At 43.8% G+C, this 14,755-nt stretch overlaps 1 protein-coding gene across 1 annotated transcript; it reads left to right on the forward strand.

Annotated features, from left to right (window-relative positions):
- Window positions 1–1,394: 1,394 nt before the first annotated feature.
- On the forward strand, window positions 1,395–8,392 carry slc17a6a (solute carrier family 17 member 6a). Its single transcript, XM_068739475.1, has 12 exons — window positions 1,395–1,480; window positions 2,810–3,065; window positions 3,353–3,471; window positions 4,401–4,515; window positions 5,642–5,729; window positions 5,880–5,966; window positions 6,341–6,483; window positions 6,562–6,711; window positions 7,334–7,466; window positions 7,547–7,657; window positions 7,743–7,870; window positions 8,063–8,392. Exons 1-12 carry the CDS (start codon window positions 1,395–1,397, stop codon window positions 8,390–8,392), a joined length of 1,746 nt encoding a protein of 581 aa, XP_068595576.1.
- Window positions 8,393–14,755: the final 6,363 nt, after the last annotated feature.

Consider the following 14,755-nt stretch of genomic DNA (forward strand, 5'->3'; position numbering starts at 1 on the left):
ATTAGTGACATTTTATTCTCTTAAACCCGCTTCTGGACTCTCCTTTTCTTTGGATACGGCGAAACCAAGACGTAGCCACAGAGCGCGTCGAACCGAGAACGACCGGCAACACTCCAATAGCCCAGCATTGGGCTGGCTATTATATACATTAACATAAATACATATATATACTGTACACACATATGTAAAGACATATTCACACACACACGCAGCACATGTAATATTAATTAACAATAACTCAAACAATAAATAATAACCATAATGCACTAACTACGCAGTTTACGTGAGCGAAAGGGAGTAGGAAGAAGTAAATACTTATTTAACCCTACCCCTTCTAAACTTAAACATATACACTAAACTTAAATATACATTATTTGCTAATAAAGATAGCAGTTCACCCCATGTTTGGACTCACGAGTGATATTGTCAGGTATTGTCCCTGTATGTTTGCAAAATCATTTCTTTGTGCCTTCTTTTAAATAAAGTCAAACTCAACATATTTTTCATTTCATTACTCAGTCTATTCCACAGTCTTACTCCACAGACAGTAATACAAAAACCTTTCTTCGTTGTGCATATTCTACGGACCTTTAGATTTGACATATTTCTGAAATATGTCAAATCCGCAGGGGACTGGAAAACATTTGCACCAATGTTTTCCAGTCTCCGTTATCTTAGGCCATCTATCATCAGCATCCTTACGCATGCAACACTGCCTCTGCGTGGCTGACTGCGCGGTGATGATCCTGGCGGTGTGTGACGATCCCCCCCCCCCCCCCCGCAGCAAGTGATTTTTAGGTGGTCGCAGCCCATCCCCAAATATTTTCTGTAATAAGTGAGCGGTATAAATGAAAGAAGGAGGTATATTTTATTTTATTTTTTGCTGCCGTTGATGGATTTGGTAGTAAGAGCTGGGGGGGAGGGGGGAGGAGGGGCGCGCACGGAGCCGCTGACGGGCAGGTGAGCCGTGGACCGTCCGCGGTGCTGGAACCTCCCTCACCGGAGATCCTCACCTCAGATAAGACCGGAGCCCCCGCTAACGCGCACCGAATGAAGATTCCAACATTAGATTTGTGAGACAAAGAAAGAAACTCATCTTCTTTTGAGGTATATTTCATCTTGTGTTGGGATGGCTCTGCGTGGATTAACATCTTGAGATGGCTCTGCGTGGATTAACATTGCGCAAGGCAGAAGCGCACTTCTCTGACTGCTGTTTGGTGACTGGTAAAGCAGCCCTTTCAGGCTGACCGTCTTCCCACACTTTCTCCATTTTCCTGCCGGCTCTCTTCAGGATATCAAGACGCGCGTTATTTGGAATAACACCACAATATGCTCGTTAATGCGGCTCTTCCATTTGTTATATAGTAAAATAGATATTTTCAGAAAATCTGGATATGGAGCCAGGAAAGGAAAGATCATTCCCCCCCAATAAAGAGGGATTAAAACAAATGGCTGGAAAGGCCCTCGGTAACCTGTACAGGTAAGGTGAATAAATGTTCATTTGTGTTTGGGTTTAAATCACACAGCTACATATATATAATTAGGACAAACGAAAATAGATGTCAATGTGTTAACCTAAAACGTGCATTGCCTTTAAACGTGCCTATTACAGTGAATAGCAATGAAACCGGGAGGGGAATGTCTTCTTTATGAGGAGAATCACGGACAGGAAGCTGCAAGCGGAGTCCTGTGGCCCGAATATTTAAGGATCACATATTTCCCTGGAGGATGATTCCCCTCCACAGCAGCTGTGGGCGGTTTTTTCTTTTAAATAATTAATGAAACATAGAGCGAGTCGTGACACAAGGTCGGAGGATATCTATTACCTCGTGTATCATCTGTATTAATTCAAGATCGATGGACTTCATATCAATTGACTCCCTGCATCCTTTATACTTACAGAAGGGCTTATATGAAATTACAATGAAAAAACAAAAAAAGAGGATGAGGAGGAACAGATTTCTTTCTTCTTCTCCAAAGTACCAATTTGAATTATGTATTAATTATTTTATTGTGTATGGGAATAAATGATCATTGTTGGATATTAGGTCGAATAATTGTATTTTCATCCATAAATCCCGCTAAAGCTCGCAGCACCTCGCATGTTTTATTCTATTTTAGATCAGTCTGCGGTGTTCGATCGTCTCGTTTCGTTTTTTTCTCCTTCCACTCCTGCGACGTGACTCAAAGCTATGAAGGAAGAAAAAAATAGAAAATCAGTTGCTTTCAATGAAGCTATCAGGCCTGCTATTGCCCGATGAGGCCTTCCCTATTTCACTGTTTAGATTTTAAATGAACCTCACATCTCTTAATATCATGACAGAATCCAACATATTAACAACAACATATTTAGTTAGGCCAATTAAAGAATAAAAAAAAAAGGCGAAATTAACTGTAAACGACGATGAGGATGATATTGCTGCAATGCGGTATTAAGGTCATTTTCTCTTCGTTTGCAAAATAGTATTTCTGTGGCAGAAACATACAGAATTTCAGGAGGGAATGAATGGGAAAATGTAGTTTGACTCATTTAAGAGCTACGTTAAAAATAAATGAATTGGAGACATTAACCATGCAGGCCTGCGTGTGTAAAAGAAGGCATGCAGCTCATTTCTCCTGTTACTATAAGATGCACGCAAACTTAAAGAGGCATGCCAATAAATCCCCAAAAATATATAAATGTGGTTTACAAATACTGATTTTCAAGAAAAAAATAAAATAAATCAACAAATCAAATGGACTATTTTCCAGTCTGCTTCAGAAGCAGTGTGCGGTTGCTTGAGCGCATCCGGTTGACTTTGTGTCGCAGGAGGCTGGAGAAGCGGCAGCAGGCAGGGGAGGCCATCGAGCTGACGGAGGACGGGAGACCCTCGGCGGAGCCGGAGCGGAAGGCGCCCCTGTGTGACTGCACCTGCTTCGGGCTCCCGCGCAGGTACATCATCGCCATGCTGAGCGGGATGGGCTTCTGCATCTCCTTCGGTATCCGGTGTAACCTGGGCGTGGCCATCGTCAGCATGGTCAACAACAGCACGATCCATCAAAACGGAAGGATCATCATCAAAGAGGTGACGGCAGACCCCCCCCCCCACGATGGGGCCGCATGCCAATAGACTGGCTCTATTAGACACACCCTAAAATGCATTTCAGCTTGAATATGGATGAATTGAATATGAATGAATTCTCTTTCCGATCCTTTCATGTGCAAAAAAAATAAATAACAAAGCATTAAATAAAATTGATTTCTTGAAATATTTCTATCTATATTTAATCCATTGTCGCTCATCTGATATTTTTTTTCCCTCCAGAGGGAGAAAAACAAAATAATGAAAACGAGTTTTTATGTTTCTGAAAGAAAGCGAAATTCAACTGGGGCCCAGAGACCGTGGGGATGATTCATGGCTCCTTCTTCTGGGGATACATCGTGACTCAGATTCCAGGGGGGTATATCTCCTCCAGACTGGCTGCAAACAGGTAACAGCACCCCATCTTCCTCCCATTCTGTCATGTTTTAGCGGTGTCACAAAACATTTCGATCTAAATCCTCGTTTTAGTTTACCTTCATCTTAACTGAGGTATTAAAATATGTCTTGAAGCCACACAATAAAATAAAAAAATCCTCATTTTAGATAGAGGTGTGATATTTGTCTTAGAGGTTGGCGGTCTGTAGAAAGGAGTCTGACCTCACAGCAGATGAACCAGGATTTGGCTGATGCCCACCAGGCGTGCCTCCTCGTGTTAATGAGCTCCCACGGGAGCACCATGTCTAATCCTTTCTGTTCAGAGGCACGGCACCGCCATCAATCCAACCCATGATTGAAACGTGGCTCTCTGTCGTGATAGCACATATCATTTGCAGCCTTTATTTTACATTAATGGGATACAGTTTGGAGAAGAAGAGCAAATATTATAGGAAGAACAATAAGTCACTAAAGAAAACCACAATTTAACTACAAACTTGAGAGGAAATCCATTAAAGTATTGATAATGGTGATGCAGTAAGGAATAAAATGCAACCAAATGTTGACAAGGTCACAGTAAAGTCATCATTCAGCAACAATCAGATTTCTATGGAGCATAAATAAGATGCAAATGTCCAAAGGGCATTGTGCCAAGTCAGCTGAGCCCACCGACGCCTTCTGCTGCAAACACCTCCTGGAAACAAATAACTGCCTGTACAGTGTGTGTGTGTGTGTGCTCTTTATACCAGTGATTTATCCTTCTTTATTCTTGCAGCCTGTACAGAGTCATGCAGTAACGTTATGTAAGGCATTTTATTACATACTGAATCCTTAAATAAATCCCTTCAAATGAAGCGGTTGAATAAAGTTGCCATGCCTCTGCTCAGGCTGAATGATATGTTTTGGATAATATCTTGATCAATAATCTCAATGTTTGTCCAGAGTGTTCGGGGCTGCCATCGTGCTGACATCCATCCTGAACATGTTCATTCCCTCTGCTGCCCGGGCGCACTACGGATGTGTCATCTTCGTGAGGATATTACAAGGCCTGGTGGAGGTACTGATGCACGGTTTGCACGTCACACCCTGACCTTTTTAAAGACCTGAGAAATGATGCCTCATTATCAAGCCGAGGGCTAAACGCAACCCCGGATGAAATCCTCCCGACGTTCCGTGTTTGGCCACATTTTACATAAATCCATGTTGGACTCACATGTCTTTCTATTTGAATTAGGAAAAAATGCATTGTTCAGACTCCCCCCCCCCCCCCCCCCCCCATTCACAATGTGTCTGCAATTATCAGATTAGTCCACAGACAATATATGAAACCCTGAGAGCGAGGGTCCACGTAGTTGAAGGTTCATTTCCATGCATTCACACAGAAACGCAGAACAAAGCAGCTAAAAAGCACTTGATGCAGGCGGCGCCCACAGCTCGACAGAAAGGAAAGGACTCCAGCGAGAGACGCTATTATCCAACTGAAGGTCGTTCTCTTTTGTCGTTTGGTTTTGATGCATGCTGTCGTTTCAATGGCGGCTCAGGACCAGAGAGAACTGAGCGCATATCGACTTATTACTGCAAATTAAACATTAGCATTTCAGGCTGTCGCCCACTGCAAGCCCCAGCAATTTGTGTCTATCAGTAGTTGATTGTATGCCACTTAGTGCGTAATGAAGATTTAATAGGAGAAGGTGTATGGTCTGCTTGGATTTGCAGGGACTCAGACCGAAGACATTAGTCTCCATTAGAAAGGTCAGCAGCAATTCATGTCGGTTTGTTTGCGAATAAGACCAGGCGACATCAATCAGGCAAAATACCTTCATCTGTCGATTTGAATCAGTGAAAGTTACATTTACAAATCAAACCAAATCAACGTTCTCCACTTCACCCTGTCCTTTGCATCGTCCGCCCCAACACCATCCACTGGGTCGACCTCTAGCCCTGTTCCCTGGCAGTTCCATCCTCAGCATCCTTCTACCGATATCGTCCCCGTCTCTCCTCTGGACATGTCCAAACCATCAAAGTCTGGTCTCTCTGACCTTGTCTCCAAAACGTCTAACCTTCACTGTCCCTCTTATTGCCTCATTTCTAAGCCTATCCAACCTGGTCACTCCCAAGGAGAACCTCAGCATCTCAAAGGGAAATGATCCTCATATGTCTAACTATCTCCTGTCACTTTGCAGGGAGTGACTTACCCAGCCTGCCATGGGATCTGGAGTAAATGGGCTCCACCCCTGGAGAGAAGTCGGCTAGCAACCATTTCCTTCTGTGGTACAAAATACGCATAAAGTCATGTTTCTGTGAACAAGTTAATTTGTTTATCATTACTTTATATCAACAAGATATTCCTCCTTGTATCGCCCAACGCGGCTCTCAGTTGGTAGTTAGGCTCAACTTCCTGTTTGGTGTTGTCTTTTTCAGGCTCGTATGCTGGTGCAGTGATAGCCATGCCTCTGGCTGGCATCCTGGTGCAGTACACAGGGTGGTCCTCTGTCTTCTATGTGTATGGTGAGCTCACTATTTTGTTCTCCCCACCTCACACCTCACACCTCCCAAAACATGCCATTTAGGCCAGTTGGCTGCCCAAAATTGTCCATAGTGTGTGAGTTTATATAATCCTCCATTTATTTAATTTGAATTTCTCCTAAGGCTGCAACATTCATCATATTCCTCACTGAGCGCATTAGATATTCAATTATCATCCATCACCTTCTTGAAATTGCACATTTCCACACTTCCACCTGATTTTTGTCTGATTCCTTTGAACATCCATCCGCCACGCTACTAGAATTGAAAATACAGTTCGGTGTGTCCAACCTGTGCCTGGCTGCACAGGTTGCGATGCTCGATTTGTAACGACACCTTCTTTATGCTCTGCCCAGGATGCGTTGGGATGGTGTGGTATATGTTCTGGATCTTGGTGTCCTACGAGAGCCCGGCAGAGCATCCGACCATCAGCCAAGAGGAGCGTCGTTACATTGAGGAGAGCATCGGCGAAAGTGCCCAACTGGTGGGTGCCATGGAAGTGAGTTCTCAAACTGTACGCCTTATACCTCCATGCCTGGTGCTGCACGACCAGCTGATTCTCTGTTTGCTGTAACAGAAATACAAGACCCCCTGGAGGAAGTTCTTCTCCTCCATGCCTGTCTATGCAATCATTGTGGCCAATTTCTGCAGGAGCTGGACTTTTTACCTGCTCCTCATCAGCCAGCCTGCATACTTTGAAGAGGTGTTTGGCTTTGAAATAAGCAAGGTAATCAATTCCCTTATAATGTCTGGTGTCGGTCCTAAGAATATCTTCCGACGTCACGCTGTCGAATGTGCCTTGCTATAAAACGAGGGGTTTCTCAGGGGAATGAAAGACAAGACATTAAGCAGACATTAGGGGCATTAGAAGACATAAAAATGTGATGTCAATCAAATAAATAAAGATCAGGACAGACAAATAAAATCCACTTCCAATTTTGAGATTTAGATTCCAAGAATTAAACGATATATTTTTTTTTTATTGTGAGCTTTTGATGAACAGTGCAGTCGCGTTGTTGCGGTGACTTTAGATGTCTTTCCAGGAAGTCGTTGTTACTCCAATAAATCCAGCCAGTTCCTTCCATGTTGGGTTAAGAATCCCTTCCTGCATTCCGGTGATGAGATAAAATAATTGCGCCTCCTACTGGCAACAGAAAGTTACCGGTTTTATGCATCTCTACTTGATAGAGTCCTCGTATGGACTGATGACTTGATGATGCTTTAGTTTAGTGTGATGGTTGAGGCTGTTAAAATGAAGCAAACTCTCTTAGGATTTGACTCGACTGAGTCATGAATCGCTGTGAAGTTGTCACATCTGCCTTAAGACAAAGTGCTTCATGGTTTCTCAGGTCGGAATAGTGTCAGCGCTCCCTCACTTGGTGATGACCATCATCGTGCCCTTGGGAGGCCAGTTGGCGGACTACCTGCGGACCCACAACATCTTGTCCACCACCGTGGTCAGGAAAATCATGAACTGTGGAGGTGAAGGTTTGATCTGTTGCAACATCACAGAAATATTCCTCATCGCCCCGTCAGTTGACGTGTGTCTTGTTGTCTTTTAGGGTTCGGCATGGAGGCCACTCTCCTATTGGTGGTTGGTTATTCTCACAGCAAGGGTGTGGCCATCTCTTTCTTAGTTCTGGCAGTGGGGTTTAGTGGATTTGCAATATCAGGCGAGTGCAGAAACGATCAGTTTTGAGATGCGTTCTGCTCAAAAAGATTAACATTAAACAGAAAACCAACTCTTTGCTGCGATAGGTTTTAATGTCAACCATCTCGACATCGCCCCACGCTATGCCAGCATCCTCATGGGAATATCCAATGGCGTGGGAACTCTGTCCGGGATGGTCTGCCCTCTGATAGTGGGAGCCATGACCAAAAACAAGGTGAGTCATGTTATTTACCCGCAATGTTAGATGACATCGGCTTCATCAACCAGTAAGAAGACTCGTGTCTGATGCTACTTGAACTTTGGCGGAAAATTTAGTCTCAATTCAGCTGAGAAAATAAAAGAAGTGAATAGATGTAAGTAAAAAAGAAAAAAAAACTCAACCTGGCTACAACTGCTTTCTGTTTAGACCCGGGAAGAGTGGCAGTATGTCTTCCTCATAGCATCCCTTGTGCATTATGGAGGCGTGGTGTTTTACGGGATCTTTGCATCTGGGGAGAAGCAGCCGTGGGCCGACCCCGAAGACACCAGTGAAGAGAAATGCGGCTTCATCGATGAGGACGAGCTGGCCGAAGAGACGGGCGACATCACGCAGGGCTACGGCGCCATGGGCGGGCCAGCTAAAAGCTATGGGGCCACCGCGCAGCTCAACGGAGGCTGGGTGCAGGACTGGGATAAGACGGAGGAGTATGTGCAGGAACCTGCAGGGAAGATGTATTCTGAGCGAGGCTACTCTTAAAGCAGACGGCGGCGGTGAGTCTGCTTGCAAAGACGGACCCTCCGCCTTGGGTCCCACCAAACAAGCATCATCATAGGTAGTTAAATCCACTCTGTGTATTCCAGTTAGAGAGTGGCACAGCCAGTGTAAAGAAATAGTTCATCGCAAAGCAGAACAATCCTCATTAGATTCTCACACGTTTCTCATGACATCCACTTCCTTGTAGGGCTTCACTACACAGAGAGCGGTTTAAAGCAAAACTGCAGGCACACATAGGTTGTACTTCTTTGGCACCCTGACCTCAGCAAACTACTTGAACAACGTTAGCCAGACGACACTGCAGGTGACCATCGTCATATATCGGGTCTATCGCTGAAGCACCACTCTGATTGCACTGAAACTATAAGTATTCTAAAAACCCGATCCTGTTCCGTTTCTCCAGTGTGTTTTATGTACTGTAGATACCTGTATACTGTTTCTGTGAGACTATATTGTGAATTTTTGGGTCGTTGATCTGTGTTAACATTAATATTAAAGGCCATATTTTTCATGGACAGCACCTTTTCAGGGAGATGTCTGCTTGCAAAAAAAAAAAGGTCTTCTTCTTCTCAAGCAAGGCCTATAATAATAAACTATGACAAAAAAAAAATAGCGCGAGTGAGGTTGAGCCGTAGAGTTTTAGTGTGTGTTTGTTGCATGAATTTGCTCAGATCAATGTTTCAGATGCAGACGCCTCACAGCCATTCATAGTCCTCATTCAGCCTGCTGCTTTCTTCTGACATTGGAAATAATAAAAGGGACGTTGATAATCAGATGTGTGAGACAAATCCAAAAAGTTTGGGAGGCGATTGCTCAGAAGATGTTATTTATTGATGTTTGGTGTGCACTGCAATAAATTCTGTGTACCAGCCGCCACCCACCACACTCTGTTTTGTAATGTAACACTGGCTTGCTATATCTAAGTGGGTTTGTTTTGGAGTCGTGTGATAATCAACATTAATGCGTGTGTGTTTTTACAAATTGCTACTGGAGAATCCAGCGTTAGTGCTCACGATGCAGGACGTATTGTTGCATTTTGACGGCGAGGAATGCAGTACTGTGTGTGAACAACCAGGTTTTGTGATCTCTTTGGTGTTTTTCTCGGCTGTTCTCATTGTCGCCAAGAGTATAAATAGATATTGTCATATTTGAGTGGACCACTTGAATTCGTAGATCGCTCCTTCCACCTGCCTTTATTTTCTCTTTGAACACGTTTTTCGTTTGCTGTACGAAAACTGCAAGGATGTTTAAAATATATGGATATATAAGAATGTTTATTATGACCAAAAGATGCTATTGCGGCTTCGTGCCGGACATTTACGTGAAACACATCAATGTGATTTTATGGCTTCTAATATTGTGTTTAATGAAGAGGTATCTTGATGTCAAAAAGTGTTATAAAATAGCTTATCATTTTATATTAAAAAACCCAACCAAAAATGAAGTTTTTGTACTCTCTTGTGTTGATGTGATCCACTGGGCTCTCTTCTGCGCTTTATTTTAAGTTCAGTTAAACACTTTCTCCAATCAACGTCCTCCAGCGCCTCTTCTCTCCACACTCCTCATTAGTAAATCAATGGCCGAGGTCTCTGGAGTCCAGTGAAGACAATTGGACCTGGTTGCTTGGTAATTGGTAAAAGGAGACAAAACAGCAACACTGGCACTATTATCCAAGTTTGCATCCCCACAAACTCAGCTCCTGACTCTAATATGCAGTTGAACATCTGCTAAAGAGGCGCAAGTTCTTAAATATGTGATGAATCCAAATCTCACTCTCCTCTGGGAAAGAAGAACAAGTAGCCAATTAAAAACAGTCGAGTGACGATGTAATGCCGGTGAGCGTGGACATCATGGTTGCAGCCCGCTTCAGTTTTTCTGAGGTCACATGCAACACGTTCAACTACTGACCCAGCTCATGCATTAAATCTAATCACAGCACAAATCAATACCGTTTAGCTCTGGAGCAGGCTGGAGTTGTGAAACCAAAATCATTCCACTGAATAAAAGGTGTGTGTGTGTGGGGGGGGGGGGACCAAAGTGATGGTAACGCTGCAGATTTATGCTATAATTTCTAGTTATTACAGTCATTTTCTATTTAAGATTTGGTTGTATTTGATGCAACTTATATATGATCGGACTCCTCCATGTTAGGACAGCAGGCCTCACAACAATTTGACTCCTTTACCATAAAAAAAAAAAACATCACTTGGAATTTAGAATTGTATTGGTTTCATTAATATTTTAAAATTTACCTGAAAACATTTGACAAAATATGATTTTCTTCAATATCTTTTTCTCCAAAATGTGACGATTACTTCCACAGTACAGGTTCCACCAGTCTACCCAATTTAAATGGAAAAAAAACTGTCTAAAAACTCCCATGTTGCATGAAACAAAAGCAACCATCCTGACTGAATGTGACACATCCAGCGATGCGTTGCTTTGCACACGTGCAAAGAATCACGAGAGAACTGATGAGTAATTCTGAAGCCGGGGAGTAAAAATGACAGGCGATGCTGTCTTCTGTGTCTGCAGTGCGTCCAACACAAGACTCTGCAGCTCATCAGTGAGGCGCTTAATAATTTGAGGAAACATGGCGCCCATCCCTCCACATGCAGCCCTTCCCCCCCACGCCAGGGAATTGCTGATAGATCAGGATTCTGACTTGTCCTGCCAGGAATAGAGAATACCAGCCTGGTATTAAAGGTCTGACCAGCCCTGATTGGTTCCCCAAGTTCCTCAGGTGGACTCGTGAATAAGGGCAGTAGAAGTGCAGCCTCTTGCAGCACCGATGAAAATTGATGGACAGGCGTGCTAAATGGACAGGAGAAGCAGCCGTGCCACCGGTCACACGGAACATGTTTTCTCATGCCTAACCAGCCGTGGAGCTCACGGCTGTTGAACCGGTGACACGCCTGTTGGGGCAAACTGTAATTGGATGATGCCCGGTGTCGACGCAGCGTTCATAAGTGGGGACCCTCGCCGTGTTTGCCTCCCTCTAACCTCCACCTTCTATGCTGTTACTGCCTCACACTTATACTGCTGTTGTTGGTGCTGTTTGTGAGTGAGAGCGGATTGGGTAGTCGTCCAGTGTGTGGGGCAGGTGCAGTTTGGCTCCTGGGGGAAATGTAATGGGATGAGGCCATGACAGAATGAGTGTTTGATGACGGGGTTGCACCCCTCCCCCGGGATGCTGTCTGCATCCAATTATCCCACTGATCCCTTCAGTCTCATCCGATCTGCACCTAAATTATACCCAGTGGTCCCACGCACTGCGAGCTGGGAGCTTTAATTTACAATTCACAACTCAGCATCCTCATATGTTAAAATATCGTGCAATTAGAACCTACAATTTCAAAGCAGCATCGGAGTAATTACTGTTTTATGACACCCTCCAGGGCGTCATTTCACCACCTCCGGCCAATTGAATTTTCCGTCGCCTCCCTCTCCTCCCTTACTAATTGCTTTATTAATGGAGAGCTTGTCGTTATAAATCAGTCTGTCTCACCTGTAATAACAGTATATGTCTGTGTTCTCCACCCACTGCAGCACAATTAAACATAGATTTTTATAAAGATTTCCATGTTTCTAAAATTATTTTTAATTCCTCGTGTATGACTTTACCCCGCAGGATACAATGCAGGAGGCTATATTGCGGCTACCGCTTTGAAAGTATTTTCAGCTTTCATTTTTGGTGTTTCCATGACAACAATTTTGTTTGAACGATAAAAAATTGTGAATTGTGTATTTGTTCTTTGACATATTGAGCAAGTTTTGCAGAGATGATGTCAATAGCATCTTTTGCTGATTGCATGTCGATTTCCATGGCAACAATCTGCTATCAAACTCAGCCTCTTTCCAGTGCATTGGTTTTAAACGTTTCATTCTTCCTTTACAAGTTTTTACGTATGCGTGCTGGACAGCATGTGTTGATGTGACATATCATCCCTTTATGACTTTATCTTAAAATCTATTTCGGGAAAAAGTTCAAGATGCTTTGAAGAGACAAAAACGATCCTCTTTTTCTGATATGCAAACAACGGTAAAACATTTCCATTTCGTGCTGCTCCCAAAACCTGTCTGCCATCATACTTTTATTTTGTATTTTTTATTATATGTGCCTTCTTTCCCAGCCAATTGAAATGTATTAGTGACAAACTTTCCTTTCCTTAGAGAAATGAAGCAGGAAAATCTAAGGGATGCATTTTCAGAGCAGTGTGGAGTGAAAGTTAGACCTGCTGCCACCAGACAAGGGAATTTACTACATCCAATTGTTTTTCCTCCACAAATGTGGTTTTCTGTGGTTCAGCTTGTGAGGCAATCTATCACAGATCCTTCCATCTCCCCTCCCCCCATAACACAATGACAGCTTCATACCCTCCTCTCCACGGAACGCTCCTATCCTGTTTCATCACACTCAGACAAAGGACGAGAGGCTGATTAGATTTTACACGATAATCTCATTTTCATGACGGCACCCGAAGTTAATGAGGGAATTATTTCACGATATATATCTGCACATTACAATCTATGGAAGTCGTTCCTTCCATATGAAACCCAAACATATGGGGGGATTTATTTATTATTTCATTTGCAGATTAGTTTGACGTAATCATTTTCTTGTGGGGACGATTCCCCAGAGGCCAGGGAAATGTCATTGAGCGTTGTTTTGATAGCATATTGTCAGATTTAAGACATTTTGAGACAAAGAATAGCAGGACATTTTTTTATATTGAGAAGCTTAAATAAGATTTGAATTGCATTTTTAAAAAATGGCTCTGGCAGCAGTTATATTTTTCTAACCTCCATGTCCTCATGTGTTGAAATAAGACTCTGTCTACAACCACAGCCCCTCCCGGAGTGTCTAGCGGGGCAGTTTTTGCTTTGTCCTAAAGAGGACGATGCCATCTTGAGCTTCAAAAACATCTTGTAAAGCTGAAAATTCACTCCTCTGATATAACCCCCCCCCAACCCATCATAGTGGGACACAGGTGTGCAGAGGGGCCCTCCAGCCTCTGTGATCCGTCTCTGCAGGGGCTTAGGCACGTGCCGAGGGAGGGCTCTACACCCCCCCCCCCCACCCCCCACCCCGTCCTCAGAGGATCCCTATTCACGCCACCAGATGGAGGCTGGGTCTGAGTTTTAATGAACGCCGTCCTCCATGACCCTTCAGGAACAGAACAGTCATCCTCAGCACATCAAACACTGGATGCTGTAAAAGTGGAAGGACAGACGGAATGTTTCTTTAATCATCGCCTCACTTGGAGGAAGATGATTACTGCAAAATACTAAATCTAAATTTACTGTTGAAGACATGGAGGCTGTCTCCAAACGATCAGATATCTAAAACGGTCTGGTGAGAAGTATTACAGGCCTCCTGTAACATTTTTCTCTTCCAGGTTGAGACAATTTTCTCATTTCAATTGAAATGACGACATGCAGGCTCCTGATCTGGAGGCAGACGGTGACACATCTGCTCATCACCATGGTTGCTCACTAGTTGGGTGTAAGGCTGTGAAGGAAAGTGAGAAGCACTTAAAATGAGAAATGTCTTGCCGTATTCAATCCCTAAGACTAAATGGAAATGTCCCTCTCGGTGACCTGTGATGATGAATAAGCGGAATAAACTAGAAACGTATTTATTTTCCTGTAAATACTTTTTGTTTTCCGCCCTAACCTTCTTCGACACCCGGCTGGCGTTTAATACATGTGTGAATATCTAAAATAGAACAACCAATCAGGCGAGATCCATCCAGCCGCATTGCACACGCGCTTTATTGGTCGGAAATAAATTGCTTGTGTACACGCCGGGCCTTGCTCGGTGACCCCTGTCTGTCTCTACGTGAATTGCTTTTATGGCGTGTTCAACGAGCCGTGGTCGTGTTGGCGTTTCCTCCACACAGGTCTCTAATCCGCTGTCTGCCAGGGTTATGTCACACGCCAGCTATTGTCAGGGGGCGGGGGGGGGGGGGGGGTTGATTGAAGACGCCCCATCTGACTAACTGATCCCTCGCCGCAGAGGCGCCCTGAGACCCAGGCAACACAGGGGATGTGTGAATTGGCAGTGGAGCCGCATGAGTGGCACTAAGCCAATGACAATGTTTAGATTCAGAGCAGAAAGCAGCTCTGCAGTGAAAAGGAAACACGGCGCCGACAGATGGAGAGTCCGAGATGAAAACGGTGTCTGCTGTGCATGGAATAGGTTCTCACTGGATCACGTGATGGAGTGAAGAGATTTCAATAAGCAACGAATAAAATGTATTATCAAGCTCATGTGGGAATACAATCGTTGGAGTCATAGAACAGTCACAGGATTTTAAAACAAATCAATTTTATATAGATGGC

The sequence above is a fragment of the Brachionichthys hirsutus genome, chromosome 5 (genome assembly GCF_040956055.1).
Source record: "Brachionichthys hirsutus isolate HB-005 chromosome 5, CSIRO-AGI_Bhir_v1, whole genome shotgun sequence".
Taxonomy (NCBI): Eukaryota; Metazoa; Chordata; class Actinopteri; order Lophiiformes; family Brachionichthyidae; genus Brachionichthys; species Brachionichthys hirsutus.